Source organism: Terrapene carolina, unplaced genomic scaffold (genome assembly GCF_002925995.2).
Source record: "Terrapene carolina triunguis isolate 2854851 unplaced genomic scaffold, T_m_triunguis-2.0 Scaffold67, whole genome shotgun sequence".
Classification (NCBI taxonomy): Eukaryota; Metazoa; Chordata; order Testudines; family Emydidae; genus Terrapene; species Terrapene triunguis.
The window spans coordinates 29,410,898-29,433,770 of record NW_020664418.1 but is presented as its reverse complement, the minus strand read 5'-3'; the positions used below and the strand labels follow the sequence as shown (position 1 = coordinate 29,433,770).

Here is a 22,873-nt window from a genome sequence, read left to right as displayed (position 1 = left end):
ATAGCTGCTTTCAACTACCTGAGGGGGGGTTCCAAAGAGGATGGAGCTCGGCTGTTCTCAGTGGTGGCAGATGACAGAACAAGGAGCAATGGTCTCAAGTTGCAGTGTGGGAGGTCTAGGTTGGATATTAGGAAACACTATTTCACTAGGAGGGTGGTGAAGCACTGGAATACTTTACCTAGGGAGGTGGTGGAATCCCCTTCCTTGGAGGTTTTTAAGGCCCGGCTTGACAAAGCCCTGGCTGGGATGATTTAGTTGGGAATTGGTCCTGCTTTGAGCAGGGGATTGGACTAGATGACCTCCTGAGGACCCTTCCAACCCTGATATTCTATGATTTAATTTAAAAATAGTCAGGAGACAGAATTTTAAGGATATTAACAGCATGCAGTTTCTTTTTATAAAGGGTTCTGTTATGCTACACACCGATTACATTTGTGCAGTATTCACAAGATACCCAAAACACTATTATGGTAAATATTTGTAAATACAGTTATTAGTCAGGTAAATTAAAAGGATGGCAAGGTTCACTGAGGCTTCTCTAATTTTCTCTAGTACTCTTTCCTAGAACAATACTCCTCAGTGAATCACAACAGATATCCTTACACAAGCCACAAGATTACACCAGTGGGACTATTCCTCCTCATTCCTAAGCAGTGGATGAACATTTAACTCAAAAAGCTTGCTTAAAATCAGAGTTCTGGCCCATTCTACAACATCAATAAGTCCGACATACAGAACAAGAATATATGTAATTAGGTAATCTTTATGCCATTGCCAATATTTTGGAGAATCTTTTACTACGGGGGTTTTCAAACTGTGGGTCGCAACTCAGTACTGGGTCGCGGAATGTAAGGTATTGGGCTCTGGTCAGCACCGCCGACTGCACTTCTAAAAGTCCTGTCGGCGGTGCTGCTCGGCTAAGGCAGGCTAGTCCCTATCTGTTCAAACACTGCGCTGCAGCCAGCAGCAGGTCCAGCTCCTAGGCTGGGGGGGCTACGGGGCTCCACACATTGCCTCCACCCCGAGCACCAGCTCCGCACTCCCATTGGGGGGGGCGGTGCTTGCGCGCCTCCGCCTAGGAGCCAGACCTGCTGCTGGCTGCTTCTGGGGCGCAGCACAGTCTGTGGTGCCAAGACAGACAAGAAGCCTGCCTTAGCACCCCTGCTGCGCCACTGACTGGGAGCCGCCCAAGGTAAGTCCGCACCCTAACCCCACACACCAATCCCCTGCGCCAGCCCTGAGCCCCCCCCAAACCCAGAGCCCCTTCCTGCACCCCAAACCGCACATCCCTGGCCCCACCCCAGAGCCTGCACTCCCAGCCCAGAGCCATGACCCCCCTCCTGCACACCAACCCTCTACCCCAGCCCTGAGCCCCTCTCACACCTCAAACCCTTCATCCCCAACTCCATTGGGTCGTGGGCATCAACAATTTTCTTCAACTGGGTTGCCAGAAAAAAAGTTAGAAAACCACTGTTTTACTACACACAGTGAAAGACACCAACATCCTCTATTCGGCATTTGAGCTAGACCAGTTATATTATTAAACAGTAGTTTAAACACACAGCATAGCTATAGCTGAACAGCCAATGATGACAAGCTATTACTTTGCCAAATATTAAAGTCTGCTTCTCTAATTGCCCAAGTGGAGACTTATTTGCATAAACTTTATTTGCCTAGGGTAAGCAAATCATTACAAAAGACTGACAATACTGTGATGCACTCAACTAGTAGCACAAATGAAAGCACTGTAATAATTTCTCTGTGTTGTTAAAGGAACCTGACCTACATTAAAAAAACAAAAATGAACAAAAAAAAAACAGGACACAAAAGAAACACACATTCAGCTAAGTCTTGTATTTTCACTCCAAATAAAAAAAAACCAGAGCAGTTACATATGGCTATAAAAACTATTCCAGGGCTATTAGTACACATGACATTATATCAGATGTCCACTTTAAAATGCCACAAGTAGTAATTTCTCTTCCTGCTCCTCAGAGATATATACGGTAAATTAATTTTTAAAAAACCCTCTCACCTTCATTTCTCCGGATGCATGTATCATTGGATCCAGGTATAAAATGAAAGGGAGAACATATCTTCAGTAAAGTATATATTTAATATTTTTAAAACAATATTTTGAAACTTTTAAGTTCAAAATTTAATCTCTCAAGCTCATAACTTGGGAAGCAAAATTTTCAATAAGCTAACTTGTCACCTTGTCAAATTTAGTACCAATGGAGTCTCTGAAAAAAATCTAAAATCACTGAGAAACAAGTTTGTACTATAATAGGAAGAATTTATTTGTTCCAGTCCCTCTCCTCAGCCCCATCTCACTATTTTTAAAACCTTATTGCATTAAAGGAGCACCACGGTGTTTGACAGGCCTTTCTTTCCTTTCTTGCATCCTGCCTGCCCCCACCCCCTTTTTTGTTCAGATCAACAATATAATTAAAATTGTATTTCTAGTATGATTTGAAGAAAAAGAACTACAAAAATGTTGAATGTAAATCATGTGAGTTTAATATTTTCAAGCTGACACTGTTAATCACAAGTGTGTAAAAATTCTATGTCCATTTGAAAGGAGAACCCACCTTCATAAACATTTAGTCAAAACTGGAAAAAAATTAAGCATTTAAAATTACTTCCTTCAATTTACACACCTTCTCTATGCAGCCCTTTGTTTCCACTGTAAACCATACTGGAATCCTTGTGTAAAGGAAGTTGCCTCCTAGCTGCAAATGGGCTACACTGGCAGTATCTGAGAGATCCAGATGTCTGCAGTGGTTAAAACAAAATGTTCAGCTTTGGGTGCATATTTAGCCTCTCCGTGCAAGACATTTTTTCACAAAGAAGGCAGAGTAAGAGTGCACATAGCAACAGCACTCACAGCTGATTGGGTGGAAGGCGTGCTTAAACCCTTTACTGCTCGCAAGGTCTACTACAGTTTCCTGTCTGCTTGGCAGCAGTATCTTGTTTTCTTTTCTCCTCTTGTGAACTCAGCTGTGTTTGGGCAAACAGAGAGGAAAGAACAGCAGAAAGACCAGTACAAAGTATTAGAAGCTACTAAAAATGGTACTAAAGTGCTATTAAAAATAAAAATATGCAAACTGACCTAATTATTTATATACACACACACACAACATTGTATGAAGGGTGAAGTGTCAGGGAATTCATTTGTTACACTGTATAAAGATTTCACAGTATTACATTTACACAGAGGAACTCTTAGTGCAAGGAAATCATTCACAATTAAAAATAACCCTACCAAATAAGAATATCAATCGACAATAAGGACACATACTATATCACAGTAAACTGAATATTAGATAGGCAAATTTACAAAACGCTGTGCAATGGGAAAAAATATATACCCACTGTACATAGAAAACCCCTGTGGTTTAGCCAAGTATATATATGGACATTTTACCACGTGTATCAATTAACTATGTATTCAGAGTGTGTGTAGGAAAAGTTACCCAATTTTCACATATCAACAGATCTCTGAGCCATTAGCGATGATGGAGGACAGAAGCAATCCCAGAGTACTGGGAAATGGCAAATATAGCACCTATCTATAAAAAGAGAAATAAGTACAGCCCAGGGAATTATAGACCACTCAGCTTAACTTCAGTACCCAGAAAGAAAATGGAGCAAATAATCAACAATTTGTGAGCACAAGATAATAAGGTGGTAAGTAACAGCCAACATGGATTTTCAAGAACAAACCAAGCTAATATCCTTCTTTGATAGGGTAAAAAGACTTATGGATAGGAAAGAAGCAGTATATGTGATACATCTCAACTTTAGTAAGGCTTTTGATACTGGCTCACGTGACCTTCTCATAAACAAACTAGGGAAATATAGCCTAGACTAACCTCCTTTAAGGTGGGTGCACAATTGATTGGAAAAACCACACAGAGTAGTTATCAATGGTTCACAGTCTAGCTAGAATGGCATATCAAGTGATGTCCCGCAGGGATCTGTCTTGGGTCCAATTCTATTCAATGTCTTTATAAATAATTTGGATAATGACATAGAAAGTACATTTATAAAGTGTGCGGATGATACCAAGCTGGGAAGGGCTGTAAGCACGCTGGAGAACAGGACTAGAATTCAAAATGAGCTTGACAAACTGAAGAAATAGTTTGATATCAATAGGATGAAATTCAATAAGGATAAATGCAGTGTACTACACTTAGGAAGGAATAATCAACTGCACAAATACAACATGGGAAATGACTGCCTAGGAAGGAGTACTGCAGAAAATAATCTGGCATTTATAGTGGATCACAAACTAAATATGAGTCAACAATGGAATACTGTTGCTAAAAGAACGAACATCATTCTGAGATGTATTAGCAGGAGTTTTGTGAGCAAGACGTGAGAAGTAATTCCTCCACTCTACTCAGCACTGATAATGCCTCAATTGGAGTACTGTGTACAGTTCCGGGCACCACACTTTGGGAAAGATTGGACTTTCTCCAATTTGTCCATGAGGAGAACAACAAAAATGATTAAAAGTCTAGAAAACATGACCTATGAGGAAAGACTGAAAAAACTGGGTTTGTTTAGTTTAGAGAAGCAAAGACTGAGGAGAGACATGACAACAGTTTTCAAGTAGGTAAAAGGTTGTTATAAAGAGCAGGGTGATAAATTGTTCTCCTTATCCACTGAGGACAGGAAAAAGAATAATGGGCTTGAATTCCAGCAAGAGAAATTTAGTTTAGACATTAAGAAAAACTTCCTAACTGTAAGGGTAGTTAAGCACTGGAAAAAATTACCTAGGGTACAACCATGCTGCAAAGCAAAACCTGGGGCACCAAGTGTCAGGGCCCAGATTAACTGACTCAGGCTCACTGATTTTGGGCTGTAGAGCTAAAAAAAGCAGCACAGACTTTTGGGCTTGGACTGGAACCCAGATTCTGAGACCCTCCCTGGATTTCAGAGTCTGGGCTCCAGCCCAAGCCCAAACATCTACACTGCTATTTTTAGCCCAGGAGCCCAGGCTCAGAGAACCCAAGTCAATTGCCCCAGTCTCTGAGACTTGTTTTCCTTTGCAGTATAGACATCCCAAAGTCTACATTCCAGCCAATGCAAATTTATTTCCTAAAACAGGTTCTAGTTCTTTGTCTAGTCCAGTTTTAAAATGACTCAAGTGAAAGACAATTACAGTCTAACAGTTCTCAACATTAGAACACACACACTGGGTGAGGAAAATTTTCATCCCATTATTCATTTTCCTACCTCTTTGCACTACGTACTCTAATTCTTAGACCTACTTGGTATTTACATTCTTTAAAGAATTGGTGTCTTAGTAGCTATCTGGCCATGCTATACATATTTTGATTTTAATCTTTCCTCACAGGTCAGTCTATTCAGCCCTTTAATCATTTGTTGCTCTTCGTATGAATCCAATTTGTTAAGATATTTCTAATGTTGCAGAGCCCAATAATGCATGCGGTAGTCTAGATGCAGTCTCAATAGTAACTTTGCTATGTTACTAAATTTTACTGTGTTGCAAAACAATTATGAAAAACTAAAATTAGCTGCCATGATACTGGCCATGACTTAGTAGTCAATGTAGACCAGTGGTTCCCAAACTTTAACAGCCCGCGAACCCCTTTCACTAAATTGTGAAATCTCGTGAACCCCCTCCTAAAAATGAATATTTTCAGGGATTTAAGTTTAAATTTCCTCAGTGTGATGGATGCCCCAATTGCCAGGCCCCGGAATCTATGAACCTCTGAAAAATATTTTTAATTGAAAGTTTTAACGAACATAGAAAAACCAGAAACCAAAGATGTTTCTGTAAAATGTTTTTTTGGTTTTTGTTTAAAAAAAAAAATGGTTTTGAATAAAAATAAATTCATTTTTGGTTTTCAAAAATCAGAAAAATGTTTCATGAAAACAGTTTTTGAAAATGGACCATTTTTCCGTTTCAGTTTTTTGTAAATTTTTCTTGGGGAATTTTGAAAAATGTGAAAAAAATTCAAAACTTTCAGTGAAAAATGCTTGATATTTTTCACCCACCTCTAGTTTCGGGTGAGGTTGTGGCTGGTGGTAACAAGGAGGGATGTGGTTCTGGCTTTAGATGAGATTTGGCAAATTCCTGGGGCTCGGGCTGGGGTTCGGGCTGCCGGCTCGCCCGCTGATGGGGGCGGGGCTTGGGCTGCCCGGCCCCGCTCTCCCTGGGGCTCAGGCTGCCAGCCCCGCGCAGAGCGCTGGGGTTCAGGCTGCCGGCTCCCCCGCTGACGGGGGCAGGGCTCGGGCTGCTGGCCCCAATTGCCTGGCCCCGCTCTCCCTGGGGCTCAGGCTGCCAGCCCTGCGCGGGGCGCTGTGGTTCGGGCTGCCGACTCCCCCACTGACCGCCGGGACTCGGGCTGCCTGCCCCAACTGCCCGGCCCCGCTCTCCCTGGGGCTCGGGCTGCCGGCTCCCCCGCTGACAGGGGAGGGCTCGGGCTGCCGACGGGGCTCAGGCTGCCGGCTCCCTGGCTGACAGGGGAGGGCTTGGGCTGCCAGCTCAAACTGCCCGGCCCTGCTCTCCCTGGGGCTGGGGCTGTCTGCCCTGCAACTGGGTCCCAGCAGAGTCCTCTGGCCGCCATTAATGAAATTTTTCTTGCGAACCCCCTGAAATGTCCTGCGAACCCCACTTTGGGAACCACTGATGTAGACCAGGCCTCACTGTGTGCATCACGTCTGCAACTGCACATCAGGCAGCATACTTTAACTGTGCCTTCTAACGCATCCACAATATATCTCATAACAACACGGCTACTGACATCTCAATGCCTGAAAGTATACCCAAACAAAAGAAGTACAATGATAGTCCGCCATGCTGAGCTTAGTGAATTTTAACCACTCAGCACAAGCATTTTCCAAAAAAAGAAAGACACACACAAAAACTGAACATTATGGAACAATAATTGACAAATACCAACACAAGGCTATTAAAATGAAACTGAAACGTTTAACCTTGAAGCGTTAGATTAATATTAGACTGCATTCAGTTTCCTCTTCCCTATTCTTTCTTTCATCAAGCTCCTTGCCCTCTATCTTTAAATACATGACTGTCTCCCTTATCCTATAACAGGGATCGGCAACCTTTGGCACGCAGCCCGCCAGGGTAAGCCCCCTGGAAGGCTGGGCTGGTTTGTTTACCTGCCAGGTCCGCAGGTTCGGCCGATCGCGGCTCCCACTGGCTGCAGTTTGCCGTTTCAGGCCAATGGGGGCTGCAGGAACTGGCGCGGGCCGACGATGTGCTGGCCGCCGCTTCCTGCAACCCCCATTGGCCTGGAGCGGTGAACCGCGGCCAGTGGGAGCCGTGATCGGCCGAACCTGCGGACACGGCAGGTAAACAAACTGGCCCGGCCCGCCAGGGTAACAGGCCGTGTGCCAAAGGTTGCCAATCCCTGTCCTATAACAGACTTCCTGCTCTTCACTTCCAAATTCCTTGAGCATTGTAATCCACTCCTGCTGTTTCAACTTCATAACCAGTTAGGCCTGCTCCACTCTAGAAAATTAGGTCAGTTTAACTAAGTCTGTCAGGGATGTGAAAAATCCACACCCCTGAGCAGTGTAGTTAAGCTGAACTAAGTCCCTGTGTTGACAGTGTTAGGTCGACAGAAGAATTTTTCCATCTACATAGCTACCACATCTCAGGGAGATGGATTACCTACACCAACAGGAGAGCCCCTACCATCAGCATAGGTAGTGTTTACTCTGAAGCACTATAGCAGGGCAGCTGTGCTACTTAGGGTTGCCAACTTTCTAATCACAGAAAACCGAACACCCCTGCCCTGCCCCTTCTGAGGCCCCGCCCCCTGCTCGCTCCATCCCCCCTTCCTCTGTCGCTCACTCTCCCCCACCCTCTCTCACTTACACTGGGCTGGGGCAGGGGGTTGGGGTATGGGAGGGTGAGGGCTCCAGCTGGGGGTGCAGGCTCTGGGGTGGGGCCAGGGATGAAGGGTTTGGGGTGCGGGAGAGGGCTCCAGACTAGGGTAGAGGGAGCGGGCTCTGGGCGGCAGGCTCCGGATGGGGCCAGAAATGAGGGGTTCAGGGTGCAGGAGAGGGCTCCAGGCTGGACCAGGGTGCAGGAGGGGGTGAGGGCTCCAGCTGGGGGTGCAGGATGTGGGGTGGGGCCGGGATGAGGGGTTTGGGGTGCAAGAGGGGGCTCCGGGCTGGGACGGGGGTTGGGGTGCTGGGGAGGTGACAGCTCCGGCTGGAGGTGTGGGCTCTGGGGTGGGTCCGGGGATGAGGGGTTTGGGGTGCAGGGGGTGGGGTTTGGGGTGCAGGGTCCTGGCGGCACTTACTGCGCCTTCCAGGAAGCGGCCAGCACGTCCAGTCCCTAGGTGTATGGGCAGCCAGGAAGGCTCCACACACTGTCCTCGCGCCTGCAGGTGCCACCTCCACAGCTCCCATTGGTCGCGGTTCCTGGCCAATGGGAGCTGCAGAACCAGCACTTGGGGCGGGAGCAGCACGCGGAACCTCCCTGGCCGTCCATGTGCATAGGGGCCACAGGGACCTGGCGGCCACTTCCAGGACCCACACGGAGCCAGGGCAGGCAGGGAGCCTGCCTTAGCTCCGGGCCACCGTTGTACCAGACTTAACAGACCAGTCAGCACCACCAGGGTCCCTTTTTGACCGGGTGTTCTAGTCGAAAACCAGACACCTGGCAACCCTGGTGCTATTATAGCACTTTAAGTGCAGACAAGCCCTTACTCTATTCTTGAATTATTGTAATCTTTTACCTTTACACTTCAGCAAAACCTCTCTCTACAAAGGTCATTAATGATCATTTCTTAGTCAGACATGGGCCTCTCCTCGGCCGTTGGCCTCCTTGAATTACTATATTGTATTTTGTTGACAGAAAATAAGTTTTATTAAATTATTTGCAGGTGAAATAAGTATGGTTCAATGCTGTAGAAGAGATACATATTACGTAACAAGGCCTCATGAATAGAGTGTGTGTGAGCTTCTAAACAAAGCTCATTTCATGGCACAGCATTAGCCTTCAACAATTATACATTTTTTGCAGCTTTAGAACATAACAGTGGTTTTCAAATTACATTTAAAAAAAAATCCAAACACCCCTAAAGGAATCAGAATTAAATTTTCCTTTGAAACTAGAGTCTTCAATACTCTTCCTACCTCTATGGCCCATCTGCAGTTGTTATATCTGAACATTCCAAGTACTGCATGAGAATAATTATTACTGTAGTTATGGCAGCAACCGTTGTTATTCACCCCTCTCTTCATACTCCTAACTTTCCAGATGTATTCTTTTTGGGCTTCAATTTTCCATGTTTGGTCTCTGCTCAATGATGGAATTTGAACAGAATCCCTTTGACCCTTTTTGAGTTATAAGTACTGCAATGGAGAGGCGAGGGAGAAACATTTTTCCCCTCAAAGTAAAAAACCCCTCTCCAATCATGTTTTTATTGAAAAGTAACATCTGAAGTAGTTTGAAACCTGGCCTGAATAATATCCTTACTAAAATCGGTGTACTTTATTAGGTTTGGGGGAAGAAAAGGGCAAATTAAAGTTAAAATCATTGGGGGCCAGAGAGGAAGAGTCACTCCTGAGCAGGCTCAGTAGGTATCTGCTATTATTTTAGCTGAACGGTAATTAATCTTATCATCCTTTGTGATCTCACTACCCATTCTCTGTTCAGGCTGATCCCGATAGTCTAGTCCCTACTCAGTGACTACTGGTGTGAAATTCCCTTCCCTATGGAAACACAGTAAAATTCCTCTTTAATCCAGCAGAAAGACAAAGCAGAGACTTTGGGGTGAGGTCGGGGGTTTCTCTTCAGCTGTGGATGCATTTTGAAAATTCAGACGAAACAGACAAGTAAACGTACTGTTGCCCTGTTTACCCAGACTTACAAAAAATGCTCAGACAAAACAACTAGACATGGTGAAAACTAACCCATTTCCCCTTGCCCATATATTTCACATCTTCACTGGAAAAGTAACTCAAGTGTTTTCCTTAACATCCCTTCCATCCACACACAAAACCCTCTTGCCTGAGTTTAGTGGCGCTTTCAACCCAGGAGAACTGGTACAGTTAGTGGTCTGAGCTACAGCCTGGGTTCTACTTTCACTAGAGCTGCTAGCCTGTCCATTTTGCAGCAACGATGCAAGCTAAACCACTCAAGTGCTGATAGTCCTCCAATGCCTTCCCACAATTCCCCCATGTGTTTAAAAGGACAGACAAGTTTTCCCACAATTCATTGGGAAAAATCAGAGTGTCTCAGCATAAAGAGCCATGGGATATGCCCCCAGAAGTCTAGCAACACACACGAGTGAGTGTAGTGCCAGTAAGGACCCAGTATCTTGGGTATGGCTTTAAAGTGTGGATGCTCACACCCAGGCTAAGTTGAGTGCCAATCACCCAAGATAACTCTGCAGTGAAGATATATTCTGAGATGTGAACTTCAAAACCTAAATGGGATCACTATGGTCCTAATCCTGCTGCCGCTGAAGATAATGGCAAAATCCACTGACCTCAGTGGAAGCACATTAGGGCCTTAAATGACATTAAGTAGAAACTATTAAGGAGATTAATTTTTAAAATGCTAATGTAATATTAAAGCAGAATGGTTACAATATTTCCTGGAAGAATTTAAATATTTAAAAATCATTCTAAGGTCTAAAACATGCATGCCTCTTGCCCCTCAAGTATTTACAGAAGGACTTCTGAAAGCATAGTAATAGAAATATAGATCTGTTGATGCCTCCAATCCATTATTATATTTATCATTTGTTTTATGATAGCCCCAAGAAGCTCCATCTGAGATTGGGACCCCATGAATGAGGTCTTGTACAAACAAACAGACACATACAGTCCTTGCTATGAAGACCTTACAGTGAATTTATCAAACAGACAAAGGTTAGGAAGAAAAAATAGAGGCAGAGGGGGTGAAGGAACTTGCTCAAGGCCACACAGCAGGTGAGTGGCAAAGCCAGGAACAGAAACCCAGGTCTCTTGATTCACAGCGTTATGCCCTATCCACTAGACCAGTGGTCTCCAAACTTTTTTGATCGCACACCCCATCAGTACAAAATTTTTGAGCATGCACTCCCTGCTCCCGGCCGAACTGTCGAAGCAAAAAAAAAAAAAAAAAAAGCCGCTCGGACTCCCAGCCGAACTGCTGAGGGAGGGGGGTCTGGCGATGCTTCTCCTGCTGCGCACCCCGAAGGATCCTCTTGCGCACCCCCTGGGGTGCGCGCACCCCACTTTGGAGACCACTGCACTAGACCATGTTTCTATACCTTTTTGATTGTCTAATATGAGTGAGTAAAACATCTATGCTTTTCCTCACCAACCAACACATTCCAACTTTTTCTTATTCTTACCAGAAATTAGCAATCTTTGACTTTGTTTTAAGGTGACTATAAATCTGAATCTTTTTGCTATACTAATGGTATTAAATTGTAAGTCAAATCATATTTCTATAACTAGAAATATATCTAAATATCTTACCTCTTCCTTCTGTCCAAGTGTAACCCTAAGGTTTTCCCACCCCTCCTCTTGGACATTCTCACTGAAACTTAAAAAAAAAAAAAAAAAATTGCACTATTAAATAGACAGTTACCAACAAATTAGTTAACATTGCTGTCAGGTCCCTAGCTTTTGTATGTCCTGATTTTAACAATGCAGCATTAACTTTGCATTAATGCAGTTTTCCGCAGCTAGTATCACAAGCATATTAGGTTTAGGATGTTAGAACTCTAGAGAAATAACAAATTAGGAAACAGAGCACTGATTAGTAGTGCCAACTATTTCTTCTTCACCCATGAGAGATTTGTTATGTAGCACAGAAAATCTTGAAAGATTGCATGCTATTAAAATATTCCAGAGCATGTAACCAAAAATATTATGCACCCAGTGGTGCAGTTAAATAGTTCAAATGGAAACAGTGTTATGGAAACAAGCTCCATTATTTTGAATTTGTTCTTTTCAGAATCATTGCAGATAAAACTATACACACACCAATGATTTTGGATTTATTTGCAATGAGACTGTGATCAAGTTCAGAACACAAATTAGGTTTTCCCCCAGTTTTGCTACCTGAAGTGCTTTATTCACCTCCCTGACTGCATACGTAGTTATTCTCTCTACATTCCCCAAGCCTTTCTTGGAAACAGCTCCTCTATTCACCATTATTACAGTTTCATTTTTTAGGTCTACATAATTTTAGAAGGCTCTCTGGCACAGTGTCCGATAGTTTTTTTCCTAAAATTGTTTTAAGCTGCTAACATTAAAAGTCAGGCCAATATTCATTGCTACAAAATCTACCATAACAAATTAAAACAAATTTTATACATATAAACTATATGATGAGCAAAATTATAAGTGTCAGAATTTTGATTTGGTCAAAATAACTAGTATAATTACATGAAAGTGGTTGGAGAACATTTGTGATGGTCATATTATTTAATTAAATTACTGTTTATTTATAGGCAGCCTTTTAAAAAGTCTCTTTTAGAATTTTAGTATCAGCAAATTGTATATATAATCCAAGTATGAGTGTACATTGTTTACTGTGTATAACTGCATATATACCAAAGGAAGAATGAAAAGGCCAAAAAGAGGGGGTATGGGATATGATATGAATAGAGAATTTTCAGGAACTGGAAGTGAGATTGTACACACACACAAAGCCCCATATTGCTCCATTTGCATTCACACAAATTATTTACGTGCTTAACTGCCTATTTATGCATGAAGTCCGATTTACTTGAGAAACTACAAGTGCAAAAGTGACCATGGAACTGTATGTGCACGTCTGAGACCACTACACTACATGTTTGAAGACTTAATTTGGCCTTAATATATACTCTGGGGGGGGGGGGGAAGCCCTTAAACACAAGCAGTATGTTATGTGAAGAAAGTAAAGCTAAGAAAGAACACTTTCTATCATACCTTAAAAGCTATTTCAAGTCATTGGTTTTCAAAATTTGAAAGACTTTAGTTAGTAGTTACTGCATCAAGATGGAGGAAATAGTTACTAAAAAGTAAATTGCAATGAAAGTACATTGTTCTATTGACTAATTATTGCACTGCTAGATAGACATGCAACAAATATGTGTTGATGGTGCAATTAGAGAATAAGTCCGTTTTTAGAACCTTTCTAACGGAGGTACTGAGGTAATCCTTTATCAAAACTAACAGAGAAACACATTTTGCCAGCGTGAAGTGCTGAAGGGGCAAATTCTTTTAACAGAGGTACTGTAGTAAAAAGTGACAACACAAAGTGATAATCAGGTGACACTATTCCTATTCCAGAGAATACTGCTGATTTTAGGAAGTGGAATTTTATTCTATTGTGTACTTTAAACTGAAGTCAATCAGCAAAAGTTGTAAGGCAAGTAAGTCTTACTTGACTTCGGTGAGTGCTGGATCAAGTCATAAGGGCCAAATCCACAGACCAGTGTATAGCTCAGGCCACATGACAGGGTTTCTGTAAGATCAAGGCTATACTAGAAACTTTTGCCAATATAGTTAAATCATTTAGGGGTGACATTTTTTATATTGGCAAAAGCCCTAGCGTAGACACAGTTATACCAGAAACAACATACATTTGCCAGCCTAGCTTCTACGCTAGACTGGCAAAAGCACTCTTATACTGCAAAAGCTGCATCTACACTAGGTGGGTCTGCAGGTATACCTAGTGTAGACTAGGCCTAACAGTGCAGGGGAAGACACTTTGATGTGGAGACTTATTGCCTTTGCACCAGTCACGGCACTTCCTCCAACATGGGGGGGGGGGGGTTGACGTGAATAGCCAGAACCCATGTAGTTGCAGTACCATCAGCCCCACCATCCCCATGCTCTCTTCCAAGATAGCATGAGCTCAACTCCACCCCTAGACATATAAAGTGAAACCACACCAGAGCAGCTCTCTCTAGGGCTCTGGTGAAGAGGGAAATTCTAAATTCTTAAGATTTTCCACCTCACAGATGAAGTTATCAATTGCCTTTAGTAGTTTGCCTTTCAGTACTATTAAAATTATTCAATTTTAGGCAATAAATGTTTTTATTTCAACGATGTAAGTTTTCACAATAGGAAACATTTTAATTAAGTCCATTTATAAATAACCAGTGTTTTCTTCTTAAAAGTCTCATTATTAATACAAAGAAAACCATCATCTGATGGTTAAAATTTTACTTAAAGCAAACTTTTATAGTAATCTTTTACTACTAGAGTGTACAGTCTTGTTTTGGCAGCAAGGGGGTGGATATTAAAGAGAAAAATCAAAGAAACCAGAACCCAACTCCTCAACAAAAAGAAAAAAGACCTTGATTTCTAACACCATGTATGCATAGGTACACTGCATACTACAAGAACAAATCTGTTTTCCCCATAGATTAAGGCTAGACGGCTTCATGCCTTATAAATGGAATTTCAATGTAATATTCTGACCGCCAATCAATGCGTTTTTCATCCGAATCATCTTTTTGTTTTAAAAGATTACTCTACAAAAGTAATCTTAAGATTAGGAAAAGCACACCCATGCCTCCTCCTCTCTCCAACCATCTTATCCTCACCCTCTCTGCATTTAACCATGGCACCAGAGTCACAACTGATCATTTTCAAAATTATTTCTCCACTAAACAGGAAGCACCACCTTCAGTTCAATCTCCCCTTCCCTGCATTTACCTGTGGCACCTATAGCCAGAAGCATAATTGAAACATATTTAGAATGATCGTTTCCTTATTAAACAGGAAGTAGCATCACTTCCACTTTTTGTTTACGTTGTCTGCATAACTTGTACTATTCATTTTAAACAGCAAAATTTTAATCGGTCAGCTTCCAAAATGTAACAATATCAAAAATTAGTATTTACGACACCATTTTATTGGGGGAGTAGATATTATAAAATTAAGGGTTCTGTATTACAATGTTGTATGGGTAGGGCTCTTCATTTTCAGTTTTTATTTTATTTAATTTTTCCCAGGAATTTATCAGTGTTTATTACCACAACAACAAAAACAGGTGAAAATCAGTGCAAAAAACTATTAATAATTTTTCTGGGTAAATATTGGGGTTTATTTTGGTGGATGGAATGACAGGAGAAAAAAGTATTCAGTGGATTAATGCTTTGAATTCCGTTCATCGATGTAGTTTGCTGCAGAACTGTAAAACCGAACCCAAAACATAATGCCACTTCTGAGTTTAAGAAAACAATACATCTCTAATCTCCAAATAAATGTTTTCATTTGAATAAACAGTTTACTCTTGTAGACTTAGGCTAATAGTTCCATAAATATTTACATTTAATAATTGGACCACATCATTTGCAGCACATACACTCAACTTCATCCTTTTCTCCTGTTTTTGTTGGTTTAAAACTTTCGAATACTTCCTTGTGTTCTGAAATATATTCTGATACAGATTTCTGTTTTCTTCCCATTTTAGTGTGTAAAATCTTTAAACAGTTATCTGCTAACAGCTTGAAATGTGTACGTGGTGGGCGTGAGATTTATCAGTACATTCAGATGCACATGCTTCATAGCTTGCATGTGTGCCTGTTTGTTGTGTGTACCTTCTAGACTAATACATAGCCTTACTTCAACAGGCAGCTATGCATATACACACAAACAAATATATTATCGTAATACATATACAGTATCTCATGCAATGTATTGTATTTTCCTAATAAACTATACATATATACACACATACATGTATACGTTTGAATGATAAAAAAGTAGGATGAAAATCATAACTGAATAATACTTTGTAAAGCCCAGGAATTTTTCAGTAAAAATTGGTTTAAACTGAAAATGAAGGGGCTTATGTATGGGACACTAAAATGCAATTAATTACACATCTCTTTTTTTTAAAAGAGTCTGTTCATTACTTAATCTATTTGCTGTACTATTCACCACTTGTTAAAATACTTGCCAAGGACACCCCTGTGAAGTTAAAAAAAAAGTACAAATTATACCTGAAACAAAAGTTTCCCCCTTAATGTCCCCTTAAAAAAAAAAAAATGCACTCAGTATCAGTTGGCTAGGGGAAGAAGTGCTCATGCAAACAGGCTCCCAACTGGAATTGGTTGGGAATTTTTCAGCAAAACTTTTCTCTTCAGAAAATGTCAATTAATTAAAAGCAAAATATATCTGTTTCAACAAAACTTTCATCTGGAAAGATTTCTCAGGTGCAGGATGGGCTTTCTTCCCCCGCCCCCACAAAAAAAATGTCAAAAGGTCTCAGTTTCATTCTAATGTAAAATGAAAAATTCTAAAACCTCAAAATTTTTCACAACACTAAATTCTTGTTTTGTGGCCAGCACTATTCCCAACTTCCTGTAAATCCCAGTCTTCATCCCCTCTCCCTACACCCACTGGAAAGTCTTTCATGTACAGCCTCAATGTGACAAGGCTGGCCAAATTTCTATTAAGGCTGAATTAGCAGCTTTCCCCTCACTGATCACTGGAAAGAGACATAAGGGGGTCTCTCTCAACCCAACTGCTAGGAACAGACCACTGAGCACCTCCAGTCTTGATTTCTCTGGAAAGGAGGAAGGAGAGAGGAGCATAATCTTCAGCCTGATGGTCTCCTCTTTTTTTGCTTGGATGACAGGATAGAAGCGAGTCAGCCAGGAAATCTTCCCCTTTCCCTAAAGCAGGATGGTGTGGGAAGGAATTAACACTTAAAAGTGCAGATGATTCCTACAGAACTTACAGTCTAATTCTAGATGGGTCACAAATGAGCCACAAAAGCGTAACAAACAGTGGAGAAGAAAGGGGTAAGGAAAGAGAAGGGTTAATACATTAGTAAGACCAAACAGCAACTCAGTGTATATGTACACATCTTGTTGGAACCTGGTTCCATTAAATTATACATAAAATAACTAGTTTATGGAATGCAATAGGCAGGTACCTATTGAGAGCAAAAGAGGCCGAACACCATCACTGCAAGAGAACAGTATATCTGTGCGAGCAAATTTCTGTACTTGCAGACAGGACGTTACACAGACATGGTTTTGTCAACACTGGAATTTGTTTTCTCTTAAAATTGCACACTGTAGCTTCTGTGATTGGTAATGAAATCTGAGATTCTTACTTAATTACATGACTCCAGGAAAAACACCAAATATTGCAAGACTTGTGATAGAATTGTGAGACTTGGCAACAACGTACCAAGTAATAATGCTAGTGCAGACAAGTGGCCATCAATGCTTTCACTACCATGTAATCTAGACCTAGCAGGGTTAGGTGACAGCAGTTAAGGGGCCAGCTGCCTATCTACATTAATGCTCCCAGTGGTGGAGCTGCAGTGAAATTTAAGTGAAAAAGGCTAGTGAAGACACAGCCAATGAGGGCTCACATTTAACTGTGATGAGGCTACATCCTTCCTTGCACTTCCAGATCTACGAACGGTTTCCCTAGTTTCCAAGACTGCTCCATGAGCTTGTCTTTTGGAGGTCCATACTCATGCTTTCCCAGCCACTTCCCTTGAAACATTTCTTGTCTTTATCCTTTGCAATTTTCAAACTTCTCTCATTATAAAGCATACTGTGTATTTTAGATCCTGTATCTGGTATAAACCTCTATCCCACATAAACTTTCCCCCCTCAGAGCTAATGTCCTATGAAAACCCCACTGTTAGTAAGAGTGGGGCATCAGAATTAGTTCCCCTCTTCTTTCCTTCCCTGTCTGCCATTCCTCTCTACTGGTGACTCTGTAACTTGTCTACACTACAAATGCTTTGCTAGTATAGCTACAGCAGTACAGTTATACTGGCAAAGCCCCCATGTAGGCACAGCATAAACCAACAGTTTGTCAGCCAGTATACCACCTCCCTGAATGACATTAATTATGCTGATGCAAGCAGTCTTCCGTTGACATAGTTACGTCTACTCTGGGGCGTTTGCCAGCATAGCTATGTTGACAAGGGGGTGTGGTTTTTTTCACACCCCTGACCGACATAGCTATGCTGACAAAACTTTGTCGTGTAGACCTGGTCTCTGTGAAAAGCTCATAATTAGGTACTGTGATAAAGGTATGTCAAACAATCATCCTCCTTCTTTCCCCCTCAAACATTTGTATCTTTCAATCCTTTTGGGTAAAGTCTTAGTTAAGCATTACCTTAATTAAAAAAAAAACAAATCTTTTCTCCACTTGGTTTTTGAAGGCATATACATCTACAGAAAAAAAAATCCAGTTCAAATGACCCGCCCCATTCATCCAATTCAGAAATGCAGAAGTACAGTATTCTTCTGTGCACAGACACAAAGGCTCAAACATACAGACTACTAACCACCTTGAAAATATAGATTTTAAAATTTCTCAGTTAAACTGGAGTTATCAACAATTATGCAAAATAAGTTTATTCCATATCTTTTAAATTTCCTTCTTTCCGATTACCTATTGTATGCTCATTATGGGTCTTTGTCCAACATGTTGGAGGTCCGTACCACAAACCTTGGCAAACTGACAGCAATGCTTGTTTTGTGTCCTTCACTATTTATTTGCAACAAATGGAAGCAGGTGATTGCACACTTGACTGCTTGCTCTACTGTGGTGCAGCTGCTATGCAGAAGGCAGCACATGTAAACATTTGCATGATTCGTGCCTCTGTAAGAGCTTCTGTGGGCTGCATGTGGCATTTAGGCAGCACTTTCATAACCCCCTTTGTATATGGTATTACTCAAGTACATTAACAAACAGCACACATTTAAGCTACAGATATTCATTTACTAAAATGGCTATTCACTTTCTCTATTTGTTGTGAAAATAGCTATGACTGTTTTAAAAACCCCAACTTACCTTCATTTGCTGTTGATCTAAAGCAGTTTAAACACTTTACTGAACATTCTATACTGTCTTTAGATTCTTAGAGATAATTAAATGTAATCTCAATATACTAAATGCCAGTTTCCATGAAAAATTTTTACCACTCTTACCACTCTTGTTTCTCAACAAATCCACTCATCATATTGATTAAAAGACATTAACCATTCCACAAGCATCTTAAAATATGAACTAGACAACTGCATTTTCCTATCTGTTATGAGTTACAAAAGCATAGACAAAGGTCAATTAGAGCTTTTAGAATAGTTTAAAACAGCAAATATTGACTCTCTGGTTTTATCTGATTATTTATTTTGAAATTTTGAGTTCACCTCGGTGGTAGACAGCTAAGCTTTCAAACTTCAGTCATGTGATCTGAAGTCTAAAGATGCACACTACAAACAGCTTGCTTTGCAAGTCAGCTTTCAAAAAAAAAAATAATAATGCTCCTTTGCTTCTTAGTAGCACCTACCTGTTTTAAAGTATAAGCAATTGTTTTTAAACTGTGAATTTACATATTACTAATCAACCCGTGCTGTACATTTTTAATATACGATGGCAGAATATGATGTCTACAAAGGATGTTACAGAGTGTGGAAAATAATAATAGGCATCTATGCAAGGTCCGTATTAACAATTGTATCATAAAAAGCTCAATGGAAAGTAGTTACTGCACATGCATATTAAATGTTTAACACCTCAATATCTAGACTATTTTAAAGCACTTCTCAAATACCAAAAAAGTTATTCATATTACAGGAAAATAGAGATATATGTTTTTCAAAACTAAAAAGCAGTTAGGTTAAACAAAAAATAGCAGCAGGAAAAACAGAAAAAAAATAAAAGAAATTTATACAAGCAACTATGCAAGATTTTTTGAAAATCTTTAGTATGACAAATAATAAAATTTGCTCACAGCCTGCTTGTTGGCTAAATGAGGCAAATTTTTACAGCAATATACCCAAATAATATGGTTTAGAAGAGAAGCCATGACATATTTTTAACTCTAGGGGCATCAGCAGCTGTTGTTATACTGTATACAAGAGCTGAAGTGGTAGAAACAGATACATTCTCAGTGCACCTTATTTTGCCTATGGATTAGTCATACAAAAATATGATCAACACCAGCAATGACCTTTAAACAATATGTCTATTTCAACCTGCTGCTTACTGTTTACCTGACTTTTTTACTAAAAAGAATCCCATGTATCAAACCTAAATAAATATTCTTTAACAGTTATAGTGGTTTTAGATGTATTTCTGGGCTGCACTTACCTGCATTTATATATCCCTGATTTATGCCAGGATTGCCGGATGGTGCCTGACTGTATCTGTGGCTGATTTCTTTGTTTAAAATGTTGCAATTGTATGATAATAGTCTGAATACAACTCTATTTGATGTTTAACTGATACTATCTCCCAGGGCAAAAGGTGTTACTACAATGAGTTTCTGCTTCCTTTCCCTGAGCTCTACTGGTAAAATTAATTAATCCATTTAAACAGCAGAATTTTAAAAAAAACCCACTAACAATATCCAATTCTGCCTAATCAATTTCAGACTACACCTTACCTTATATTATACCCTTTTCAGTATTTCCTGGACTGAACCAAAGCAGCAGCTGAATTCTCTCCTTCCCCCTCAACCAGAATCAGTGATAATATAGGAAGGCCTTAAAAAACAGGCTGTTTCTAAAATTAGAAAAAAAATAAACTCTTAATAAATCATTTACCTCGTTCTGGCTTCATTTTCACTTCCAGTCCGTTTCTTCCCAGATCTCTGAAATGAGCTTATAAGGTTTTTCCTCCTCCTTCTTCAGAAGACTCTCTGATGCTCTCTCTGGCTACTTTTATTTATTTGTGTGTAAAACAATAAAATAAGATAAAACCCAGTACTCCACTCCTTAGGGCTTACAAGATCCTGCTGCTAACAGCTAGGCCTCCTCCTTGCATTCATTGTGGTGGCAGCAGCTGTCTGCGGAGAAAAGCTAAACACAGCCAGTCTCTCTCTCTCTCTCTCTCGAACTTGCCAATGTGTCCTTCCTTGACACAGCGTCTGAGCAGGTCTATTTATAACCTGCCGGGGTAAAATCCCACACCACTGCCACCTAAACTCACCCCCCCAGCAGAAAGAGCCTCTGAGTCACAGCCGCCACAGGCAATGTCGGCCCAAGCTGCCTGGAGTCCACTCCTTTTTACCTGCTCCAGGAGGGGGAAGACGCCAGACCCCTCCAACTGTCCTCCCCCTCCTCTACACCAATGCTCCTGACTAGCAGCAGCCCCTCACACCATCGATCGCAAAAGGGGCTGGAAGAGAGGGCAGCCCCATCCCCGCGCCCCCTAGCGCAGTCAGTGCCCCGGCTGATCTCGCTGCCTCCTCACCCAGCCAGGGCTGACCTGGATCTCGGACTCGTCTCTCACACCCTCCGCTCACGAGCGACCCCGCTCTGCCTGCCCGCCTAGCCCCTCTCCTGGCATACTGCGATGGGGGAGGAGGGGAATTGTACCAGCCGGCACAGCCGCGTCCCGCCCTACCAGCTCCTTGCCAGTGCCCCCCACCTGCCCGCGTCTGACAGGGCTTGCGCAGCCCGCTCCGCCTGTCACACAGACACCCCCTCCAATCAACGCCCCCTGCGGGGCGGGCTAGCCCTGCACCGGCACCTGGCTAGCGCCGGGGGCGGCCGCATGCCCCACTCATCTCCCCCTCCGCGCCCGGCCACAGCCGCTGCTCGCCTGCCGTGCCCCGTCCCCCTCTCCCTCCCGGGTCCGAGCGCGATGTCACAGGCTCATCTCCCTGAGCGAGGCCGGGGAATGGGGCGGCCGCTGAGGGGAGCGGATACCTGCTCTGGCAGCGCCACCACACCCCCCCGACACGGCACCGCCTCTGCCCTCCGCTCGTCCGCCTCACTTCTACCTCCCCCCGGCCACGGCCCCCTCCTCTCCCTGCTGCCGCAGAGGGCTCTTGTCCATGGCTCTGCCTCCTGCCCGCCCGCCCCCTCTCCGCGCTGCTGACTAACGCTCCTCCTCGCCGCCTGGCACTTCTCTGCCTCCGGCCAAACGGGCCGCACGCATCACATCCACCCCAGGCGTTGCCAAGCGCTGAAGCAGGGCTGGGGGGGAGGGGGCGTGTGCTAAGCTCAGCGGCTTCACCTGAGGCCAGAAGGGGGAAGGGAGGAGGGCCCCGGCGGGGACAAGTGTGCCCCGGCGGCTGGGCAGCGCTAGGACCCCGCTAAACCCCTTCCTGCGTTCCCTTCGCACACTCATCCCCCTGCCTGCCCCGCTCCCCCTCCTCCCGGCTCTGTTTGCCCTGTCAAAACACTGCCAGGGTCACATGGCCCAACAACAGCCAATCTCCTCTCGTCACTTCCTCCTTGGCCCCGAGCCCTGGAAGGAACTCAGTTGTTATAGCAACAAAGCCCAAGAACAACTTAGGCCTGATTGCTGCCTAAGGGTGACTCCTCTCCCCTCCCCCAAATCCCACCACCACAGGTGGGGAAGGGAGCTGCAGCTGGCTTGACTGACAGGCTGCCCAGCTTAGTGTAAATATAGTTAGCATAGGCCAGGACAACAACAAAAAACCCTAAAGACTAACCGATTTATTTGGGCATAAGCTTTCGTGGGTAAAAACCTCACTTCTACAGATGCAGCTGAAGAAGTGAGGTTTTTACCCACGAAAGCTTATGCCCAAATAAATCTGTTAGTCTTTAAGGTGCCACCAGACTCCTTGTTGTTTTTGTAGATACAGACTAACACGGCTACCCCCAATACTTAACAAAAAACCCTATGATCAGGGTTTCTGCGGACACCCCCTCCCTGCCACTATGAACAGCAGTGATGCAGACACCCACTCCTACTACTGTAGTCAGCACTTATGCAGATGTCATTTCCTCATTAGCCCCAGGATTTAGGCACATTATACCATGTCCCCACTATAGTTACAGTTTGTACAGATAGTCCTTCCCCAGGGTGGGCAGGATTTATGCAGGAAACCATCTCCCCTTCTTCCCCTGTCCCAGATCAGAATTTATTCAAACACACCCTTCCCGGTATGAGCAGGATTTAAATGTGT

General features: G+C 42.6%; 1 protein-coding gene across 3 annotated transcripts in view; it reads right to left on the bottom strand.

Annotated features, from left to right (window-relative positions):
- The window catches only part of FAM214A (family with sequence similarity 214 member A), a 54,109-nt gene extending 32,436 nt beyond the window's left edge, over positions 1–21,673 (bottom strand). The window contains exon 1 of one of the 3 annotated variants that reach the window (XM_026648289.2): positions 20,538–21,673. In XM_026648289.2, the coding sequence (XP_026504074.1) occupies positions 20,538–20,553 (16 nt within the window). In that variant the 5' untranslated portion in view covers positions 20,554–21,673. Of the gene's footprint in view, positions 1–2,660; positions 2,784–20,537 lie in introns of those variants that run through there. The other 2 variants (XM_026648290.2, XM_026648288.2) reach the window with 2 other exon arrangements.
- Positions 21,674–22,873: the final 1,200 nt, after the last annotated feature.